The sequence below is a fragment of the Eumetopias jubatus genome, unplaced genomic scaffold, assembly GCF_037043125.1.
Source record: "Eumetopias jubatus isolate StellerSeaLion01/CBP00866 unplaced genomic scaffold, mEumJub1_p1.0 scaffold_5, whole genome shotgun sequence".
Classification (NCBI taxonomy): domain Eukaryota; kingdom Metazoa; phylum Chordata; class Mammalia; order Carnivora; family Otariidae; genus Eumetopias; species Eumetopias jubatus.
In genome coordinates, this window is record NW_028274811.1 from 125878345 (window position 1) to 125902304 (window position 23960).

A 23960-nucleotide genomic window follows, 5' to 3' on the forward strand; every position below is an offset into this window, starting at 1 on the left:
AATGATGAGGTTCATGAAAGTCTTTAATTTTTGCACATATTTGACATTTTTCATAATTAAAGAAGAAAGCGTAATAGTGATAAAGAGCATAACAAAAAGCAGCAAAAAAAAAAAAAAGGGTGATGTTCAGCAAGAATCACTATTCTACCATTGGAATGGATGGTTCAGAGGGAATTAAATTCCCAAGACCTTTTAGGTCCAGAGTGATCTAGTCAAATGGCTTCCTAACGAGAGTAAAATAATCCAGTGTAAGTTGGTCCAGTCTATATTTAAAAAGTGCTACTAGCTGCCTTTTATTAGTACTTGAGTGTCACATTAATCACCCTAATTTCAAATGTTTTATAAATATTACTAATTTAGAAGCACTTTAAAGATAAGAGTAAGTCTGTACTTAGCACCTTCTCAGAAAGCATTACACACTATCATTTTAATTTGACTTTTTGTGTCAAATTAAATCCATATGAAGTGGATGGAACAAAGAAGACCATTTTAGGGCTAGTTTTGTAGGTCTTTAACTAGAGGGCTGGGACCAAGGGCACACCATACCAAAGGCACACCATACCAAGTGCTTTCTAATTTTAACCACAGTACTTAAGAAAAAAAGAACAAAGGAATACAACTTAGCGGAAGTACTCATTTTTTATAAAAATGTGTTTTATTTTAAAACAGGTCTATAAAAGTAGAAATCACATACAAAAATACAGATTACTCTGACATGTTAGCAAAATAGCTTATGGCTAGACTTGAGTTTGGAAGTACTGTATGTTTGAGGGCATCTGGAAATCACAGTCCAAATGGATCCTACTATCAGCCCCGTCACTAATCTGTAAACAATAATTTCATGTAGTATATTTAGCACTTTTTAACTAGCACAAAATTGAAACATAATCATTTCCCGTATAATGCCACTTTAAAATGTTCTTCCTTAGGTCTGAGCAGATCAGGGCACTTCATATCATTGTTTCTAACATTTGAAAAGTCTGATTTAAAAACAATGTTAATAGAAATAACAGGTTTTGGCTCTTTTTGTTCCATTTTGAACCTATGGGAAGGTCATCAATTTAAGGATAGTAGTGTTTTTTTTTTTTTTAAGTAGAATTTAATCCGTTTTCTTCTAGACACCATTAAAAAAAAAAAAAATCACTGTTGCTATCCAAAGATTCCACACCTGAGTCTTAACTTTTATGTAGTTTCAAGTTGTCTTTTACTGCTTTGGAACTCACACCTACTTCGAGGGTGTATTTCTGAGTAAACGAACACGTAGTTCTCAGGGAACTCTAGGTCCAGGAACTTTAGACAACAATGACTTTCAAACAATTATTGTGGGAGACAATTTTTTTTTTAAGAAGGCAATTTAAAATACTTGATTCCAGAGTAACATAAAAATAACTTGAAGAACCTTGGCAATAAAGGAAAATGGCAGGCAACTTCAGTTTGGCATTACAGCCAACATTTCAAGAATGAAGACTGGCTACTACCACCTTTCTAAAACATAGCAAGTCATCTTAAAAGCTAAAGAACCCACGTTAGCATCATTTGATCATAAAGTCAGAAGACCACAGTTATATTTCCTTAGCTAATTCGGAATTCTGGGAGCACAGGACATGAAGGAAACTTCGATACTTCAGATTAACCCGTCACAGAAAATTGCCTCTTGAGCCTTCAAATGCTGTACCAATTCTTTACCACTGATTGGTTAGTTGTTTTTCATTTAGCCTTTTGTTTCCATGAACCTAACTTCAAATCTAAAGGCAAAGTTGAAAGGTCTATTTTTTGCTCTCCAGAAGAGATTGCCAAAATGCTACTATCCTAGATTCTCCTTTTGTTCCGTTCACAATACAAATACTTCTACCAATCTACGTCTCATAAAGCAATACTGAGAAATTAAAAAAAGAAAGTTACCATATAGATCATGAAAATGATTTGCTGGTGGTGATTCTTACGCTTGATTCTAAATAGATTGAATAACAAGGGCACTTGAAAGAGGTGGCTCAAATCTTGCTGCTTAAGATATCCTGAAATTAATAGGCTCTCCTAAAATTCCAAAAGGCCTTAAACTTAGGCTCTTAAGTGCACTAGAAGCAGTGACCAGAGCTTTTCTGGTTATTCAGAAAAAGCAAAACTTCATAGTTTTCGCTCTCAAACGGTCATCTAATATACTTGCAGAAGGAAGGCAAAGGGAAAACCAAGAATAAAAACAGCCGAGTGCTCCAGCAAGCGGGCTTCCTGCCTATTTGCCCTGTTCCAAAGAAAAGAGGGGACACCATCCTGCAATAAATACTTCATAGACAACTGGGCTTCTGCAGCGTCAGCCGGCATCTGATGCCCCATATCTCCTGGTTCTTTTTGTTGCCCGTGGTCGGCCTGGCGATGCTGGTGAAATGGGAGCTATTAATCTGTAGATGAGGAAGGGCTTCTTTTAACAGCTGAAGGGTACCGTCTGGCACGATTCCAAAAACTTGTAGTGTTTTTAGTGTGGGAATTTCTCCAAGTTCACTGGAAAGGAGAGAGACCTTTCAGAGTAGCAGTATCTATGGTGACTGATCCACTAGAGTTACATGACCCAATTTTGACCATTTGTATCCTAGTCTATAGAATGCAAACTGAAAACAGAATTTGCAATCAATGATCTGAGAAAATAGCAAAGGCGAGTCAAACCAGAAAGCACAGACCACAGGTCGGACAACACGGCCTTAGGACCCACGCAGGCGCACTTTGTTAAATGTTTTCTCACCACCTAAACACTCCTGAGGTTTATTTAAAATCCAACCATAGTTGTTTACCTTCTCCATTCTTGATTTAAACTGAGAGGAGTTACCATGTGATGAGAAGCTAGAAGCTAGTGATGGTAAAGAATCATCACAGGTTACATGTAATTTCAAAGCACGGACTTGACCTTTGTTTGAACTAGTCTCCTCCTCTCAAAAGATGAACAGCAGAAGTTAAGGTAACTTCTTAGTAAGTCCATTACCTGTGATAAAACCTAATAGCAACTTTGCTAAGGTACTTTAGATAGGGCTATGTAGCTGGGTACAGATGGAGAAAAGGAGTAATTGGTCACACCTTTTATATGAGAGGTAAAAGCCATCTGACTTCTCTACATATTACTTTTTTTTTTTTCTTTTTGGGTCACGTATATGCCAATCCTCTTCTCAGCTATTTCCCATTAAGTGAAATACGACTCTGTCAACAGTGACATTCTGGTCCACAAAAAAGGGAGCCTGTTTACCCAAAGTAAATACTTTTAGGTAATGATTCTTTCTTCTTTTACTCAGATCTGTGTGCTTAGAAATTCATCTCTCTGATCTGTATTTGCTTCAGGTTGGGACAAACAGTACAAAGTCTTAGGAAAGGGAATATTTAGTTTGGAATATCAACAAAATCCCACTGCAGATCAATGAACACATCAAAGACCTAGCGTTAGAAGCATCCTTTATATTTTCATATTGCCAATAATTACTAAAAAAAAAAACCCCAAACTTTCCTCATAGTAACTGTTATCTGGCCTCCAATCTTTCTTCCTTCCAGCCTATTCTATATACCAATGTCCAACGCATCTTCCTAAAGCCTAGCTCGGCTTATGTCACCCCTCCACCCCCTCTCCCCCCACAAGCCTTTGATGCTGCCCTCGTGTTTATGGAACTCAAACTGTTCTGTTGGCCTTAGGACTTTCCACGTTCAACCCACTCTCCCAGTCACCCCACTACCCCCTAAATGTATTTATTCCACATTCTCACAAGTGTATTAAGCACCACAGATGTTTAATACATGTTAGCTGAATAAAGATGAAGGGTAACAGAAAATAAAAGTACTATCTAAGTAAAATAAATACGTTTGGTGTTCATAAAAGGACAATAAGATCTGGAGGTTACAACAGACAAAAAAAGAAAATCAGGAAGAACAAAGTACTATTCTTCTTAAAGTAAACTAAGCTCTGGAATACAGAAACAGGAGTGCAGAGAAAGGCTGCAGCACGTAGGTGTTTATATTCAATATCACTTACGATGACAGCAATTCTGCCCCAACCTTAAATCCCTCTTCTGTGAAATCTGAGTATTTGAGAACTTTGTAATGAGAATCTGGGTGCTGGGATATGTGAATCGGCCAGACCGTAGGTCATTCTACGGTGGACAGTGTCAGACAGTATTAGAAGCAGACGCTGTAGGTGAGAGTGAGGAAAGGATGTAGAGCAGACGGAGCAGAAGAAATGTTCTCACAACAGCGCTGGGAAGGAGTCTTGGTGGGCGTAAGGAAATGACAGCAACACCCTCAGAAGACACTGAGGTGTCCTAGGTGAGAAAGGAGTGAGCTGCATACCATGGGATGGTGGGCGATCCAAGTCAAAAAGCCAGAAAGTCCTTTAAAATTTTAAGGAGACAAAACAAAAAAACACTGAAAGCCCCTTAGTACATGTGTCATCTACAACACAACAGAACAAATTTATAAGCCTCTCTTTAGAATGAAGAGCAACCAAAGGACAGTAAATAGCAATGAATAGTTGAAGAGCCACTATTTCCAATTTAAGAAGTATAAAAGGACACTGATAATGTCTTGCGTATCTTTATTTCATCTGAGTCAACAAAAGGTATTTATAGACCCTTTCACAGGTTCACACCTTACCTCAACTACACAATCCTGTTTTCCTTATAAAATCTTGTAGATGCCTAACTACAAATTCTCCTACCACAGACTTTTTATTTAGTCTCTCCTAATCTCAGATCAGTTCATTATCTCCAGTGTGGCTTTCTTACTTGAACGAGAGATACGGAATAATCAGAAGAAAGTTTGGACATAGGGAATAAGATCAAGTCAGGCCAAAGGAAACAGATACAATGCGGACATATCCTGTAGAAGAAAAACCTGGAGTTTCCCAAGTATTCTAAAGCACTAGTATTACAGAAGAAAGTCGCTCAAATTTTATTTTCCCACTTCTGAGAAATAAAAATTCTTTAGCACAAATGGCTTTCTCAAAATTACTACTGAGGATCCTAGAATTCTTACTATGAATTTCGAGTACATCAGCTGCCAGAATGGAGTTAGAGAAAATAACGCTTTATCTTACGAAACTTCTAAGGATAGGGTGTAGGCAAACTCATCTTCATGGGTTCATGAGGTTAACTAGTGTACTATTTACATAATGCCTGAAGAAACATACTCTTTTACATTAAACTACAAGGAGAGCATCTTTTTTCTCTCTGTTTGCATTCTTTTTTGGTGGTCTGATTTGTCACTAAACTCCTGATGCCCGTGTTTCTCTTATTTCAAGATAAGGTTTAGACAAGTCACACCAAGGCAGTGAGGGTTCAAATGTAGGTGACTTGAGGTCCACCACCAACTCACATTGCCTGCAGATAGGACTCCACAAGTGTCACTATCCTACTGAGTAAAAATATTAAAACCGTGAGAGCTCACAGCCTTCCCCTAGCCTCTGCTCAAGAAAAAACATTTGGGGATTACCTGCTTAGCTTCTTTCTCCGGAGGCAAAGAACAGAAGTGAGACATGGGGACAGATTCTCTTGAGAAAAGCAACCAAAAAAGACTGAAAAAGATTGATCACTGTAGTCCCCAGGGGCTGACAGGCAGTGAAGCCCAGATGGCAAGGACAGGAAAGATGGATGACAGAGACGCCTTTCTGGGCGGACGCTAGAGGCCCCTAGGAGTTCTGGATATTAGAGGGCACAAGATTTTAATGAGGGTTCCATGTATATGCGTTCACACCCTACCGTCTAAGAGCCATGGAAATAAAGACTGGCGTCCCTTTTAGGCAGTGCTTTTTCAAACGAGATACCGGCTGAGCCCCTGAGCCCCAAGATTAATTAAAGTGATTAATTAAAAATGGTATTACTGGATTCTCTATCTCTAATTCTACTAGTTAACCCTGTATAGCTTACGTATCTGATTTATTAGTTCTTGAAACTAACTTAGAAGATCCAAACCAATCATTCAAGGACTACATAAATTCCTTGTTCAAATTCACCACCCTTCTTTGGTAGGAACCAGAAGCTAAATCCCCTTCATTTGGGGAGTGGGCTACACGAAGGCAGCAGCCTCAATCAGGGCATACTGGCTGGAATAAGAAGGGCGCCTGGCCAAATTCAAGATACTGACTTCTTGTGGTTTTCAATAAAACTGCTATACATTTACATCCTACATGAGGAAGGATTTTCCAGCCTGTTGGGGATAAAAGAAAGGAAAATAAATAGACAATGTTATTCCTAGGATGACTTGGGAATAGCACCTTCTAAAAGAAAGACCAGACTCCTTTTTGCACTCCCTTGATTTTGTGAAAGTTGCTGAGCAGGTACAAAATTAACCCTCATAAGAGCTATTGGATTAGCTACAGACTATTTTCATCTGTCCAGAAAACCGAGGATGCAGACCTAGCTCAGCCATTAACTTCCTTTATAGCTTCAGATTAAGTCACTTCACTCTTTTGGACTTCAGTCTCCCCCATTCCAAGATAGCACTGGACTCGTGACATTTACCTTTCACATGATGCCATTCTTCCCATTCTTTGACCACCATCCTAGACAGACATCTCTAGAAGATTACAGAACTTTCCTCTCAGCCCAGAGGGAGCCCTTCAGAATCAACTGGAGTTGATCTGAAAAATGTGGGGGGAGGAGGGGAAGCCCCCATTGGGTCTGCTCCCCAGTTATACTCTGAGCTCCCTGGAGGTAAAAGTGGTCTTCTCCTTTTGCAAGTCTTCCAGATACTAGAGTATGGTATGCTTCTAGCTAAATAATAAATGTTTAGTAAACTATCCCAGTCAACTTTCCAAGATATTTTAGGCAAAGAATTTTTACCTTGGTTTTTCTGTTTTGCTGGACTTCCCTAACCTATTTATGGTACACCAATATTGATGTTCAAGTTTTATTTTTTAATTTAAATGCAATTAGCCAACATATAGTATACATCATTAGCTTCAATGTAGAGTTCAGTGGTTCATCAGTTGCATACAACGCCCAGCGCTCATCACATCACGTGCCCCCCTTAATGCCCGTCACCCAGTGACCCCAGCCCCCCACCCACCTCCCCTCCAGATGTTCCAGTTTTAAGCATCTCCTATTAATAATAACAGATATTAACACCAAGTGACATCTCTTTTGTTCCCTGTCTTCTCCTACTTTTAGAAAATGAAAATACTTACAGTAAAGTTTCAGGTATTATATCATAGCACCGACTGAGTGAGAGATGTTGGAGGTAGTTGAGCTGGTAAAATTCTGGAAAGCAGTCATTCTTCAGCATGACACTATCGCTGGAACAGAGCAGAAGAGAAGATTCAAAACCTATGCATCAGTTCAGATGGAGAAAACAGAAATAACCAACCGCTTGGTTCCTTCAATTCAACATGTTAAGATGCTTTCCTCCTTCAATGAGCAGTCATGATTTTTCAATTTTTGTTTTAAAATAAATAAACGAAAAAAAATACCTTAAGTCTAGGTGGACAAGATTGGGGCATCTTCCAACTAAAGTAGAGACATCTAGGAAAAAAATGATGGTCACTATTAAATGAAGAACAAGACAAGGATATCTGCTATCAATGCCATCATTTAACTTTGTGCTAGAAGCTTTTGGAACAATGAATGCAATTAGAGTCACACTATTAGAAATAAAACACAAAATCATCACCTTGGCATATAAAATTTTGAACCCAGAAAATCCAAGAGAATCCACTGGAAATAGTAAAAGAACTGTGTAATATGATAAGTTAATAACAATCCATAGCTTATCTATGTATCTGCAATACCTAGCTGGGGAAAAAAGAAAAAAAAAATCCTCCTCACACTAGCAAAATGCAAAACCGAACACCATCATCTATACACAAATATTGTATTATAAAGGTAGCACTTAAAATCAGTGGGGGAAATCACGGATTATTTTAAAAAATGACATTGCTACTACAAGCAGAAAGAAACTTGTTTCTCCCACTCAAATAATATCTCCAAATAAATTCCACGTATATTATAAAGTCCTAAAATGCAAAAAATATAGGGTAATTATTCATTGGATCTTGGATAAGTAAGGATTTTCTAAACATAAAGGAAAACACAAAAAAAACACTGATAATTTACTACATAAAAATTTTAAGTCTACCATGTTAAAGCAAAACAAAACAAAATTCAAGACGTATCAGAAAACTGGGAATGTTTCCAACATACGTTAAACAGAGTTAATGGTCTTATATGAAGAGTAAAGAAAGATAAACGTAGAAGATGGGCAAAGAATATGAAGCGATACTTGGCCAAACAGAGAAATATGGAGCAAGAAAGGCAAAATAAAATTAAAATAATTGCTTTGCAGCTATCAAATGAAAAAAAATTCTATCATAATATCCAGAATTGATGAAATATAATAAAGCATGTCCCATATATACTACAAATGCATATTTAACTTTTTGTAGCCTTTCAGGGGAGCAAACTGAATTTTTTGGGGGGGTGAACTGATTTTTTGATGTGCTCTGAACATTTTACACTTGACTCTGACTCAGTAATTCCACTTTTAGAAAAACAAGGTGTGCATGAAGATACTCATTTTAGCAAGTTATAATAGTCCCTTCCCCAATTATTTCAATTCGTTAACCTCCATCCATTCTGTGGAACACAATACCAATGGCAGTACTCTAAAGCTTTTAAATAACATTTCATGACATGAAAAAGTACTCAAGATATATTGTATAGAGAAAACAAAATATATACAACGCCCTATAATCTCAATTTAGTAAAAATACACTCAAAAACTCTTTATTTATATACAAACTCACAGAGAGAAAAAGGTTCATAGGGTTGGGGGTAGGAGGGGAAGGCTGGAAGGAAATACATTCAAGGGTGGTAGGATTACAGGTAACTTTTCAGAATTTGGAAGAGTCACATGTGCTACTTTGTATTCAGAAAATGAATCAATAGGGGCTCCTGGGTGGCTCAGTTGGTTAAGTGTCAGACTCTTGATTTCAGCTCAGGTCACGACCTCAGGGTCGTGAGGTCAAGGACCCCCCCCCGCCCCCTTTAAAAAAAAAAAAAAAGAAAATCAATCAATAAATGTTATTTATTTTTAAAAATAAACAAGCTTCATTCATAGTTGGGGTTTTTTTCTTCCCACAGTTCTGTCTTCAGCCCCATTCCCTCCCCTGGATCCTAGGCTTGCATTTTAAACTGTCTCCTCAACACATCCACTGTGATGTGGGACAGGCATCTCAAATTCATGCCTAAAAACAAATATTTCATTTCTCTTCTAAATCTGGTTCTTCCCTGTCTCCGAGAAAGTGCTAACGTCACCGATCCAGCTGCTCAGGCCAAAACCCTGGGAGGCACACTCGACTGTTCTCTCACATCCCACACCCAGTCTGTTGGCTTGTAATGTCCGATCATTTCTTACCATGTCCCATGTCACCCCCCGAGTCTCTTACAGCCTTTTCTCAACACAGCACTCGACTTTCAAAGGGGAGTCAGATCCTATCATCTCCTGCTCAAAATGCTGTCGTGGCTTCTCACCTCACTCAGAGAAAATCCGAACAAAGCTTCTGCCTTGGCTCAGAGAATCCTGGGCTGTCCTACCTCCTACTACGTGCTCCTTGCTCCCTCTCACACTGGCTCCCATGTCAAGGCCTTTGCACTTGCTGGTCCCAGTTCCAGAGCGTTCTTTCCTCACTTATCTATACAGCTCACACCTTCACTCAGGCCTCTGCTCAGGTGTCACTTTCAGGGAGAGGCCTTCTCTTTGGCCATTCCATCTGAAAACAGCCCCCCTCTGGCCAATACTCTGCCTGGTCTCTCTGCTCCATTTTTCCTCCCTGCATTTCACCTCCTTTCATCACATTTAGTTATTTGTGGGTTGCCTGGATCCCTGCCCCCAGAGTGTAAGCTGCACAGCGGTGACTTCACTGGTTTTGTTCAAGGCCACAGCTCCCAAGTCGGGAACAGGGCTTTGTGCATCGTAGGTGCTCAATAAACACTGGTTTAATGAGTGACTAAAAAATGAAGAAGTGGACAGTACAATTTTGAGCAACCCATCACCTAGCCAGCCCACCAGCCATCTCCCAAATCCCCAGTTAGATCCAATCTCATTTTGATGCCACCTAGGAAAGAACAAAACCTTGGGGGGTAGAACTGGTTAGTCTCCAGCCCTCATTTGAGCCCTGGCATCCCTCAGTGGAAAGGGTTAGTGAACAGTAGTCACTGCTAAGAGTCCCTCTACACACTGTCCCCTTCATTTGCCACGAGCTGGAGATCTACCTGAGACACAAGGCATCTTACAAACCCCCAAATCTAACCTGTCATTTTAAGGAGGGACGCGATGTCAAATCCAAGACCAAGAGCTGGTCCTCCAGGACGCCGGACTGTGCTTCCCGACTGCCCCATGGGGCTGGCAAAAATAACAGGGACGATCACCGCACACTCACTAGGGTTAACGCGCTCCATGGGATTCACCCACTTACTCCCTACTACCACTCTAAGAGATGGCTTCCACTCCTATCTCCATTTTACTGATGAGGAAACTGAGGAACAGGGAAGTATAGCAACTTGCTCAAGATTACCCAGTAAACAGCAGAACAGGAACTTGAACCGGGTGGACTGGCACCAGTCTAGGAGCTAAAAGGACCTTAGTATTATCTTCTAAATAGTGAAGAAGTGGGTGCCACTGTTAAAGATATTAAAAAAATCTCCGATTCCCACTGTATAACTAAGAATACACACACTCCAACTTACACTCCAGATCTTAGTCCTTGCCTTGAATGTGTCCAGTAAGCAGGATTTGATTACCTGTTATTCTTGCCAGAGCTTGGTAAACAGGCTCTCTATTCTCTTCTGGAGGAACAAAGAGAAGAGTTTTAAGCCAAACTTGGACAGATTAACAGCAGCTTGCCTACAGCAGAGTTTCTCAACCTTGCACCTTTCATTCAGAAAAACTCTCAATAAAGAAATGGGAAATTCAGATATGGGAAGGAAATGTCAATGAGGCACGGCCTTTTCTCGGCTTGGGGATGAACAGGGAAGAACCAGTGGTGGCATTCAATGTGAAGAGGCCGCTCGCTGGTGGGAGCCGAAAATCCCTGGAAGGCCATTTGGTAAGAACGACCCAAAGCTTAAGAACAGAGCCTAATCCTTGACTTGGCAATTCCACTTTTAAGAATCTACCGAGAAATGCACTCAAGATTTGTCTCTGTCCATGACAAGGTTGTTTACAAAAGGAAAAAAACTAGAAAGACTCTAAAAGTCCATTACAAGATCCAGTGAAAAAAATTATTATTGAATCCATACAAATTCTTCCATATCTATTTCATGGAATAACACATAGCCACTGAAAATGATGTGGTGTAGCTACTAAAAATGGGATTATCGGGGCGGCGGGGGGGAAGCATACTACAAAGTATTTCATGCACTATGTCCCACTTTAAAAAACACTTTTATGCAGGAAAAAGACCAGCAAGAGGTTAGTGGGATTACTGCTGTTTTGTTTTTCTTGGTATTTTCCCATATTTTATGTATTTTTGAGAATGACTATATAATACTGTCATCAGATTTCAAACAGTGTTTAAAGGGGAAAAAAACGCAGAACACAAATATTGTGCGTATAGGAGAGCGGGAAGAGAGACACACTGTTGCTGTCACGGCTGTTGAAAATATTCCTGTCTGAAGATGCAGGCATCCGGACTCGAGCACAGTCAAAGGCCCCAACCGCCTGGACGCCCCCAAGAATCCAGCTCCTCTTCTCAATAGCCTGATACGCCTTACTTGGCAGAGGCACATCTTGTTCTGGAGAAGCAGTTTTCAGCTACTACTTAAATTCTAAGAAGACACACTCTGCAAATATTTGATTCAAATCTTTTAAAGTATCATAAAAACTATAAAAACAAAGCACTTTCATGAGCCAACATCAAGCTGTGAAGATATGGCGGAAGTGTGCTGCTAGCTCAGCAAGGCTCTGTGTAGCCCACGGCCTGGGATCGAGAGGGGAAGCCATTAAAAAAAACCCCTGCCATTTGCAAACACTTCTCTCTGCCGATCAGGATCCCGCCAATATTAGACAATTAAATCAAAGCATGACTGAACGTCGAGGCTCATAAAGACTGTTAACGTTCACACATTACCCCTCACTTCAAATGCCCGTGTTCAACTAGACAACCTCATCGTCCTCTTACGTTGAATTAAAAAGAGTTGTAAATATAAACCTATAAACAGAGTTTATAACAGGGTTTCAACCTTGGCATTACTGACATTTTGGATCACATTATCTTTTTGTGTTATTCTGCTGTCCTGGGCACGCTGCTTACCAGCATTCCCGGCTTCTGCCCACCAGCTGCCAGGAACACCCCCGTGGCTGTGGCAATCAGAAATGTCTCCAGACCTCCTCAAATGTCCCCCCCTGGTGGGCAAACTGCCCCTGGTTGAGAACCACTGCTTAATACCGACCAGCGTGGCACTCATCTATTTTCTGTTGCAGGTCTTACCTACTAGTTTAGTGGATTAAGAGCAGTTCTGCTTAGAAATAAACTGGTTTCAAGTATAAAGGTTTCCACTTCGAGATTTTGGATTCTGATCTCGATGCTATACCCCACCAGCTGTTTGCCTTTACCTACCCCTTCCGATCAGCTGCGACCTCACCTGAAAAATGGAACTAAGAACAGGTGCACTGGATTACATGCGACAAATGCTGCTCTTCAAGAGTTCTTAGGAGCTCTTCAAGAAATCAAACCTACTAATGCCATGGTTGCCGGGAAGGGTCCAGGGCCCGGAGGGGCTTACCTGATCTCTGCAGATTCTTTCGATAGCCGCTGAGATTGAGCTGGGTGATGGTCTCGGACACATGCGCGACAGCCACCTGCACGTGCTTTTCGGTGAAGTCGTAACACCAGGACAGGTTCAGCTCATCCAATCTGCACACCAGAGAAATAAGGAAAGCATGAAACCAGGACACAGGAACAAGCTCTAGAAGCATGGTCTCAAAGCTGCAAAGAAAACCCAAAGCCACAGATTCCTTACCATTTCACGCACAGAACCTCTGCTTCTCTAAGCAGCTACCTCTGCTCACCTGAAACGGCCTTTTCCCCTCCTGACACAAATTCCCCCGCCCTGGTGTGCCCTAGAAAGTTGCCAGGGGATCCGAGATCCGAGATCCAGGGGATGCCAAGTCTTAGCGAGTGATGCCCCCTTCTGGACACGGAGGGAACACTCTCCTCTCCTCCTGATGGCTCAAACCTCATTGCGGGACTAGATGGAACAGTTCTAGCCTCTTGTTTTCTCTCTCAACCACCCAGGTTGTCAGCAAACAACCACAGAGACCGAACAATCACTCGAGAGGCTTTAAAAATTCGATGGGTTATCCCGGGGATTCTCAATAAAGAGACGCTGAGGTTGCAAAAGGCCACTTCATCTTATCTGGTTCTGCTGACTGAGCAAATGAATTCAAAGACGATATCCAATGATTAAGCCACACACCCCATTCCTGACATTGCTGAATACATGTAGGGTTTTACATTTTTACCTCACGGATAACACTCTTATCCAAAGGCAATCTACTTTGAGCAAAACATTAGAGATACAGGTAGAACGCTAGAGCAGAAAGATCAAGGGATATTAAAAAGGACACACACACACACACACACACACACACACACGAGTGTTCCGTGAGCCACGTCCTCCTTACTTAGTAATATCTGCAACTATAGCCTTATTTACATACTGACATTATTACATGATATAAAGATGTTTTTAATGGAGTCACCCAAATTTATGATATCTGCATAAGTTAGGTCTACAGATACTACAGGAAAAAAGCCAGGTATAAAGTCAGGTATAAACAGATTAATTTCGATAAACACATTACCAAATTTTTCTTTCTCTCATAGTAAAAAAAAAAAAAGGGGGGGGGAGGATTACTATACAAGTCCTCTGCAAACCTAACTGATCTGGCTCCTTAGTTTGAACAGAAAGTTTAGAGGGCAAAGGATACTGCGTATCATCAAGAGCTCAGAGTCAGGAATAGCTCAAGAAATGATCCAATTCCTCGCTCGTGTGGGGGATAATTGTATATTTGCAAAAACAGTTCTATAATTAAGTCTCAAATCTTTCCTACCTGGAACAGCTGCTCAGCAAGGTCTTCAGGGCAGATTCGGAGAATCCAGAACACCCAGAAAGATTCAGTCGCACTAAATTTGAGTTTTGCGCAAGATTACTGGAAAAAGAGGAAAATGTCAGAGGAATACCAATAAGACACTGTTACTCAATTAATAAGCATTCTGAGGAAAGCAGGCTAGAGAAGTCAGTAGATAAGCACGCAGGCCTTCGAGCCAGAAATGAGTTTCAGTTCATGTCTCACTCTCTGTATGACACCAAGCAGGATGCTTTGCCTCAGTTTACTCATCTGTGAAATTGCAGAGTCAGTACCTTCTTGGTACGCTTGTTACGATTAAATTATATAATGTGATAAAGGGCTCAGCACAGTGCCTGGCACTATGTAAGCACATAAGAAACATCAAGAATGTAAGTTTTAAATTGAAAAGAGAGTGCTTGAATAAAATATTATTTCTATTTCACCCATAATTAGAATTAGCTTGTAGGCCTACTTCTACTTGTTGAGTCTCCAGGTTCTTCCAATTAAACATCTCTCAAATTTGACCTCTCTACATTCCCAAATGCCTGTGTTAGTGGAACTCCATGATTAAGAGCGAGAGTTCTGGAATCATATTCTATTGTCAAGTTCCAATCTTGGTTCTGCCACCTACAAGCTGTGTGACCTTGGACAAGTTATTCAGCCTCTCTGTGCCTCAGTTTCCATATCTGTAAAAAGGGGAACAATCAGAACTTACGTCATGGGTGACCTTTGAAGAACTGAGTATATGGCACACAGGAAGTGCTCAATAAACGCTGGTACTTATTATAATTATGATGATGCTGTTTTTTTTTTACATCAGGTTTCATCATTTCTCACCTGAATGAACACAACAGTATCTTAACTAGTCCAGTTTTTTCCGCATCTGGTTAACACTCCAAGGTGACCAGCAGATTTTATTTCTAAATTTCAACTCTGCACGTTCCCTCCATTCTCAGGACCACTCTCTTTAGCACGCTTCCCTCTTCTGAGCCCACCGTGGAGTCCGGACTTCTTACATTATGGCAGGGGCCCATTACGAGCTGTTCCTCCCCTCCTGGCATCTCCTCAGTGCACCCTGTGCCCTAAGAGTTCCCACCTGCTACAGCGTTTAGAACCACACAGGCAGCTTTACCTCGCTGGCTTCTTTACCTCACCACGTGGAGCTCTCCAAGCTGAATACCTTCAATATTCCACATAAGAGTCACTTCCTCTAAGAAGGCTGCCCTCCCTCAATTTAATTAGGTCTCTCTGGGTGACGCCACATATAACAAACACAGTGCACTACAATTATCTGTCTCTCCCATGAATGAGGCAGGGACCATGGCTTTATTCATCATCCTTGTATGTCTAGAACCTGGCATATGCATATAGGTAGCATGCAAACTTGGGTTGCCTGAATGAGTCCTGCAAAGTACTGCAGAAGCTGGGGCACCCCATGGATATTTTCTGAGTCCATCTGGATATGGACAGAAGGGTACCCCAATTATGTTCAGGGAACAAAGTTAACACACACAAAAACAATGGCGTTTGTCACATGCTCCTGACTGCCACTCACTTGACAATGGGATCCGACAGCTGCAGGCCTTCCAGGCTTAGGTTCTGCAACTTGGAGCACTGTGACAGAATTCCATGGAGGGTAGACACATCGATAACAGAGTTGGACAGATCCATGTGCTGCACGCGGAAAGGGCTGAACACAGAGGAGGGGAAAGACAGGCTCCATTAAGGTGGCTCACACGTGTACCTCCAGATCAAATCCAACCCCATCTCCTCCCCAGATGAGGAGCCAATCACAAACATGACCCTAAATATACATTTCAAGTAGTACAGTTTTGGTCTTAAAATAAATTGCTACTAGATAACTCCCTCCCCTCATTCACTTTAAAATTTAGGATTTTAGGGGGCACCCGGGTGGCTCAGTCGGTTGAGTCTGCCTTAGGCTCAGGTCATGATCCCAGAGTCCTGGGATTGAGCTCCTCGGGCTCCCGGCTCCGTGGGGGGTCTGGTTCTTCCTCTCCCTCTGCCCCTCCCCCCATGCTTTCTCACGTGTGCGTGCTCTCTCTCAAATAAATAAAGTCTTCAAAAAAATAAATTCATTAAATTCAGGAGGGTTTCTGCCAAGTCAAGATGGTGCTGTCGATATAGTCCCACTTAGGAAATTAATTCATGGGCATCATGAGAATGAGTTGAAGCTGGGTGACAAGAAGATTATGCCTACAAATCTTCCTGATAAAGGTGAGTGAGTAAATTACTAAAACAGAAAAGACAGTGGAAGAGCAAGCTGTAAAGGGCTAATATTGAGCTACCGGGAGGAAACGCAGATGTGGAAGTTTCTAACTGGGCCTAGGAGTTTGTTTGAAAGAGAGGGCTGAACCAGAGAAGAGAATCTGAAAGTTCCAGCACAACTGTGGGTGTCTAAGATAGTGTGTCCAAGGACAGTGTGTGGATCAAGAGAAGGCAGCCAGGGACCAGGGACAGAACTCAGAGTAGCAGAGGAAAGCGCACACGCGAAGGGGACCCAGAAGGAACAGGCCCGGGAAAAGGATAACCACCAGGGGAGGAGGGATGCTGCCGTTTGGCCATGGAGGGAAGCGGAAAGTATCAGAGTGGGGATGTAGGTTTTGTCCTGAACTCTGCTGGCCTTAGCTTATTTTTCTATTCAGTACCTAGTTATTCCACTGAAGTTTGAGATGGCTCTAAACCATACTGCAAAACTATCAGTAACAGGGAAGTAGTCTTTCAAAATCTTCCACAAAACGAACAAAAAGAGGGCATTTTTGCTCAGGTTGCAAATTTGTCCACCACAAGATCAGATACCCACAGCTTCAAAATCTGAGAAGACTCCTCACACTTCGTCTTCATCAGAAATGGGCAGTGTGGCAAGAGCGAGGCTGCCTTGCATCTGGTAGTGAGTGCTCCACATGGCTTCTGCCCCTTGGGACCCATGAGGCCCATCCTCTGAGGACCCCACTTGAGAAGCAAAATGTGCATCCCTGACCCCCTGGAAGAGCCCAAGAGTAACCCTGACTTAAAGTGGGAATGGCATCACTGAAACCTGTGACATGTTTCAACACAAAGACCGCACAGCAAAATGCAATTAGCATTCCATTGCCCACACTTGTCACAGGCCGTAAGGCTGGTTACAGGAAAGGAAAAAAAAAAAGTTTTCATCTGTTTCCACCTTAAGACTTAGAAACAGCCTTTTCTGGGGATTCTTCTTTTTTACCTGAAATGTTCAACCAATGGTTGATCCATAAATGATCGTGGGCAGCGGAAGGCAACCACCCCTCGAGACAGCAACCGACCAGTCACGTCTGGGTGCAGGTTTCTACCTGTGAGGTCTAACGTCTGCCACAGAGACTCGTCAAACCTGGAAAAGAGGGGGTAGTTAGTAAGATGGGGGTACTGGATACCGGAGGGCCCCACCACTGCTACTCAACAAGGAAGCTTTCGCCACTGAGTCACCTTGGAGCAGATTCTAAAGGAAGCTTTGGTTTTGAGCTGACTGTACAACTAGCTACAGTATTATTATTATTATTTTTTAAGATTTTATTTATTTATTTGACAGAGAGAGACAGCGAGAGCAGGAACACAAGCAGGGGGAGTGGGAGAGGGAGAAGCAGGCTTCCCGCTGAGCAGGGAGCCTGATGTGGGACTCGATCCCAGGACCCTGGGACCATGACCTGAGCCGAAGGCAGACGCTTAATGACTGAGCCACCCAGGCGCCCGCTACAGTATTATTTTTAAGACACAATCGAGTATTTCTTGCTCATCATGGATAAGCTTCCACCTTCAGCTGTACACACACACACACAAACACACATCTGTATGTATTTCCTTCATATGGTTCAATGCTATCATTAGCAATATAACGATCTGGAACTAGAGAATAAAATTTTAGTGTTCAATACAATTTGATAATTTTAAAAACGATTGCTCCAAGCATTTAACTAATTAATGAATAGGTAGGTAGGTTCAAAATGGCCTCAACGATCCCAGTTGCTGTTTTGGTAAAGCATACAGGAGTTACCACAATTACCCTAAGTAACATGGAAATACAACTAAAAGGAGGAAAGTTAGTGCTACGGCTGATCTTTGCGATGGGCTTGAACTGCGCAGGTTCACTTACATGCAGATTTTTTTACAGTACCAGAAATGTATTTTTTCTTCCTTATGATTTTGTTAATAACATTTTCTTCTCTCTAGCTTCATTATAAGAGTAAGAGTATATAATACATATAACTTAAAAGATATTGACTGTTTATGCTATGGGTAAGGCTTCCGGTCAACAACAGTCTATTAGTAGTTAAGTGGGGAGTTGAAAGTCATATGTGGATTTTTGACTGGGCAGGGGGATCAGTCCTCCTTAACCCCATGTTGTTTAAGGGTCAACTACATTCTTAAGAGATATGACTATCAGATATCTACGAGAAATAAGGAACCCTACAAAGGAGTTTGGGTGTTTTATGATACCCTTTAAGCTTAAAAAAAAAAAAGTATGCGTGGACAGAAATATATGTATATGTATGAACTAATGTGAAAGGAAAAACATTACTTAGATTTTGGATACTGTTTCTAAAGCAAAAATGAAGTACGAAGTACCAAAATGTACTAAACAGTACAATAAGGGAGCTTTAACAGCCACAGATTAATTCAATTTAACAACAACAAAAAAAGAAAGTATGAGATCAAGCACAGGAGGGAACATTTTAAATGCCTACTAGAATCGCATTTTTTAATACTGCTTGAAATAAGCAGACCACTGGCTGGGCTCTGGAATACTTCTGTGAAATGAAATTGTCAAGGCGTTACGTGACCTCTATTATTAAGAAGGCAGTGCTTCACAGATGCCGGCTATTACTTGTATGACAGTGAGGTGAGGATTCATAGACTCTGCATGAAGAGGTCAGCTGGCTGACAAAGAAAATCACTATGGGGTCACCCGGGAGGGATCAGTGCAACTCCACCACCACTCGCTCCAGCATTCCGGGTGCACACTCCCGCCCCCTGGGGCTCTTCTAAGCCAGGAGCCCACTCCTGGAAACGCTTGCCGTGTCTTACTGCCCACACAGCCCTGAATGGAGGGGAAGGGGCTCTTGCCATCTCCCAGTGAGAGCCCTAGATACGTGGAGGGAGGCGAGACACAGATGGCCTTCAAGCGCAAAGGATGGCTAGTGACTGGCTGGAGATGACAAGTGGAATTGATGGAAAAAGTTCCAACTGAAAAACAAAGCCTCCCCGCACCTGGCCCGTTACTGCCCCCAGCGCACCAGGACTTGCCATGCGCAGCTCACTGTGCAAACCTGAAGGTGTGCCCCCGAACCAACAAAGGTATCAACCACTATTGGCAGCCATGTGCCGCCTGCTTCCACGAGCCAGACACTGCACCGGCATCTTCAGATTTCATCCTCATCACTGCCCTGTCTGGAACGTACTGTGATCTCCGTTGTATATGTCGGGGGGGGGGAGGGGGACCGAGGCTCAGAAGTGTCAAGTATGTCTCCCGGTCACAGAGTGCTAAGTGGCAGAGATGGGGTTCACAATGAGGTCGAATACCGCTCTCCCTATTGCACTCAGCGCCCAGGCCCTCATGCAGCACCCCCGTAGCCCCCTTCACTTCTAGTGCATCAGATGCAGAGTCAGCATCCAATGAGCGCATGAATACAGAAAGAAGTTTTCTGAGGTGGGTAAGGTTACACCTCCAGGAGACTCCTCCCTTCCACTGTGAAATGAACACCCTAATAATAAAAATACGAAGATACCTAGTTTGCTTTCTGCTCCTACATTTTTCCTAGTTTTTAGTTTCACTAGGCCCCAATGAATAAATAAATAACTCTCCCCTTCTTCCACACATATACCAAGAGGGGTGAAAAATACTTACGCTAGGTGATACCACCTCTTACAAACACTGGAGACCTTCAGGAGTTCAGGGAGGCACAGACAGGAAAAGATCCCTAAGAGCAGCTCATCTGGAAGTGAGTCCCATGAAACACCTTTAAGGGGAAAAAAAAGTGTTTTCTCATCACCGTTCTTTTACCCAATCAAGTCTACCAAGTCTTTTCATGCTCGTCAAGGGTACACTATATTGAACTTAAAAGGGGACTTTATCATGAATCAAATTACTCATCACAGTTGTTTTTCTGTTCACTCATGGTCTCTGTACCCAGGGGTAAGCACCACACTTTCTCAGCAAAGGAGAAAAGACAAAACCAAGAATACTTTTTCATACCGTTTTTGTCTTCAGCACCTGTCGGCCAACCTTAGGCAAGGACCACATTAACGGTGGTACACACCAAGTCCCCACCCCTTCAGAGAGCGTTCAACGATGTCTACGGTATGATGCCTCTGGTCACTGAGAAATGCCTTGTTTCTCTCAGAAGTGGATTTGGTGGTGGATTTTTGGAGTAGTGACCTTATCTAAAAGGCAAATGAGGTTTCCTCCTCCTCCTTTCAGATTTACAGAAAGCACTCAGAAGTCAACTGGCCTACCAGTGCAATACCCAAAGGGTGCTTTCCTGTACCTCTCCACTTACTATGGTGCCAGGAAGCACTTTAGGTGTTGGGGAGAGACCAGGAAATAAGACAGACAAAGCACTTTAGCTTCATGGAGCTTACATTCTGGTGGGAGGAAATAATCACACACACAAAAATAAGTAAATTACATGATATGTAAAAATTGGATTATTGCTATGCAGAAAAATTAAGCAGGCTAAAGGATAGGAGAGGAAGTACAGGGGCCAGTGTTCAAAAACTCAACAAAGAGGTCAAGGAAGGTCTTACCGAGATAGTGATCACTGAGCAAAGGCTCGAACAAAGTGAGGGAGCCAGCCCTGTGAGTACCCAGGGTGTGTTCTAGATACAGGGAACAGCATGTCTGTTTTGAGGAACAGCAAGTCCAGTGTAGAAGAAGAGCGAGGAGAGGGGTGACAGAGGATGATGAGGTAGAGAAGTGAGAGGGGCCGGATCATGCAGGACTTTCTACATGATGATGGGGACTCTGGCTGTGATGCTCAACATCATGAGGAACTACTAGAGTGTTCTGAGCATAGAAAGTTCTAAAAGCACTGCTCGGGCTCCTGTGTTAAAAATAAAAAACTGGAGGGAAAAAAAGGTAGATATATTAAGGTCAGTTTTGTCTTAAAAAAGCAATTTCTAAATAGAATTCTTACATGTGAGCATACAGAATAACCTACAACAACAGGACAACGGGACAATGGCCAAGAAGGAAATGAGTACGAAGCAAAGCAGCTGAGTGCTTAGATTAGTTCAGTAACTCATCTTCCCAGTCTCCCTCTGCCCCCAATCGCTCTTGTACACCAAGCCTAGTGCTATCCTCTCCCCTCAGTGATGGTTCACTTCACGTGTCAACCTGACTGGGTCAAGGGGTGCTCAGAGGTTTAGTTCAACACTATTCTGGGTGTGTCTGTGAGGGGTTCCTGCATGAGATGAACATTTGAGTTCATCGACTGAGAAATGCAGATTCCCTTCCCCAATGTGAGTGGGTCTCATCCAATCCAAGGTTGATTGAGAATGAAAGGCTGATGAAGGGAGAACAGGCTTTGTCCCTGCCTTTGAGCTGGGACATGGATCTCCTCCTGCCTTCAGAGCTGGACTGGAACTTAACCATCTGCTCTCCTGGTTCCCAGGCCTTTGGACTGCGGACATTGGGACTTTTCAGCTTCCATAACTGGATGAACCGATTCCTCATAATACACTCCCTACGTCCCCTACTTGTTCGGCGTCTCTGGAGATCCCTGATTACTAACACACCATCCCTCCCCATCTAAAAGGTGTCAGCATTTACTGCACAGGTACACCATGCCAGGTTCTGCAGAGAACTTGATGGAGAAAAGCTGCCTCGGGTTAGTATTGTTGGGCAATCTTTCTAAAACAATCAATCCCTTCCGTCAATTAGAACCTTTCAGTGGTGCCCCCAAATATGTAGCCTGAAGTCCAAACTGCTAGGCATGAAATTCAAAGCTTTCATGTCAGGGCCCCACTCATTTTTCTCGGGTCATTATGTAGATATGTTCCAGCCATTTGGACTACTTGTAATTCTCAGAATGAGTCGTTCTGTGCCACATCTCAGTAGCCCTGTACACACTGTGCCTGCCCCCAACTGCTACTGATTTAAAATCAAGTTGCTATTAAAGCCCTGATGCCTATGGAAGGCTTCCCATGACATCACCAAGAACAAGTCGCTTTTTTTTAAACCACAATTTTATTATTTACTTACTTATCTGTTTAGCCCCTGCCCCTGCTGGACCCTGAATTCTGGAGAGCAAAAAAATGATTTTTATTTTTAAATAATCTTTGTACTTCCATGAACTAGCTCAACGTCTGATACATTTGTCTATGCGTGTATTTATTGAACACGTAGTATATGCAGGTGTCTGTTCTACAAAGATGCATAAGGGATGGCCAGCTCAAGAGTTTGAGAGACAAACAGGAAATTTCAGTAAAGTATCATAATGGCCTGCCACAGGGTTCACGGTGCTGTGCTGGGTATGGTGGTAGAGCAGTGATCAGGGAAGCCTTCCTGGAGGAAGTGGCCTCTACTGAAAAATGAGGAGATACGCAGCTGCTCAATGAACGCCTACCCACCCTCTCTGGAAGACAAAATGAATCACTGTAGCCCTGACACGAGGGGTAAACAGATGAAGGCAGATCATCCCTGCTGACCCTGGACCACGACCTGGGGAGGCAAGCTGGAGAGGACCCGGAAACTTCTCTGTGTGGCAGCAACCCTCCATCTCCACAAGGCTCCTCCGAGCTCAGCATGGACAAAGGACGGAGGCTCTCAAAAAGGGCTCCCACTCTGCCTCCCAGATTGGAAAAAAGCTGATAGTGTTTTCTAAGTTTTCCTTCCATTAATTCTTCTTAACTCCCTGACCTCTGTTGCCTCTTGCCCTGTAGATCAGATTCCAGCAGTTCATTTGGCAAAAGAGGACACACTTAGTTATTCTGAATCTAGTACGCTGAGACTGCACTACGGCCTGTCGGTTCATCGGGACACCAGGTGCTGGCCTCCCCGAGTGTAAGAATGCGGGAACGCACCTCTGGTGCCCAGGTTCACAGAGCTTGGGCATGTTACTTAATGCCTCGGGTTTGGTTTCCTCATCTGCGGGAACTCGAATAAAGGGATTTATTTTGCAAAGTAGTTCCCTATGAAGACTAGATAATGTAAGGGAAGAGATCACGCAGCAGTCAAACTTCCTTTCTCCTTCTTGACTGTTTTTCTCCTCTCTCCATTCAATCCGTGCCTTTGCCTTTTGTGAGGACCTTTTCTTTTCAATGCTGTTTGGAATTTTCACCTGTTTGAAAACACACCAGGTTTTAATAGGGTTTGGACAAAGGCTATATCGTGTGATTTACCGAGAGCCCCAAACAGCACTCTAAGTTTGGGATCCCCAGAAGCAGAGCTGGAAGACCTGAATTCAAACAGTTGATTTGGTAAGTAATCCCAGGAAGAACTGCAAAGTGAAGAGATATGGAAGGGAAGGAAGCCAGTGCGGGGTATGTTAATAAGCAGGTTATCGCCACGGCGAAGGGCAGTTCAAATCTGCTGGGGACTCCAAGGAGACCCTACAGCTCCTGCCCTAGAGCTGTCCCAGCTAAGGGCACGGGGGTTGGGGTATTAATCTACCAACGCCTGTCAGTCACTGGGTGGGGGCTTCAGGGAGTGGGACAGGCATGTGAACTCCCCACATGCCTGCCCAGAGAGGTGTCAAGCAGGCACATCTGCATGCAGGAGAAAGCCTTTGGCATATAAAGGAGTGCTGAGCTCCAAGGGGCTCTCGATGGGCTGCCATGCATCTACTAAAGACGGTGGGAAAGGAAATTAGGGAGACTTCTTGTGAAGGGCAGGG

General features: G+C 42.7%; 1 protein-coding gene across 4 annotated transcripts in view; it reads right to left on the reverse strand.

Moving 5' to 3' along the window:
- The window catches only part of SKP2 (S-phase kinase associated protein 2), a 60489-nt gene that overhangs the window by 28286 nt on the left and 8243 nt on the right, over positions 1-23960 (reverse strand). For 3 of the 4 annotated variants that reach the window (XR_003608236.2, XM_028097946.2, XM_028097948.1), the window contains exons 3-9: positions 19973-20084; positions 17318-17461; positions 15647-15781; positions 14074-14172; positions 12744-12874; positions 7433-7484; positions 7151-7258 (exon numbers count right to left, since the gene is read on the reverse strand). Coding sequence is in view for 3 of the 4 variants with exons in the window: in XM_028097946.2 (XP_027953747.1) it covers positions 7151-7258; positions 7433-7484; positions 12744-12874; positions 14074-14172; positions 15647-15781; positions 17318-17461; positions 19973-20084 (781 nt within the window). In the remaining variant the exon portion in view is untranslated. Of the gene's footprint in view, positions 1-1076; positions 2497-7150; positions 7259-7432; positions 7485-12743; positions 12875-14073; positions 14173-15646; positions 15782-17317; positions 17462-19972; positions 20085-23960 lie in introns of those variants that run through there. The other variant, XM_028097945.2, reaches the window with a different exon arrangement.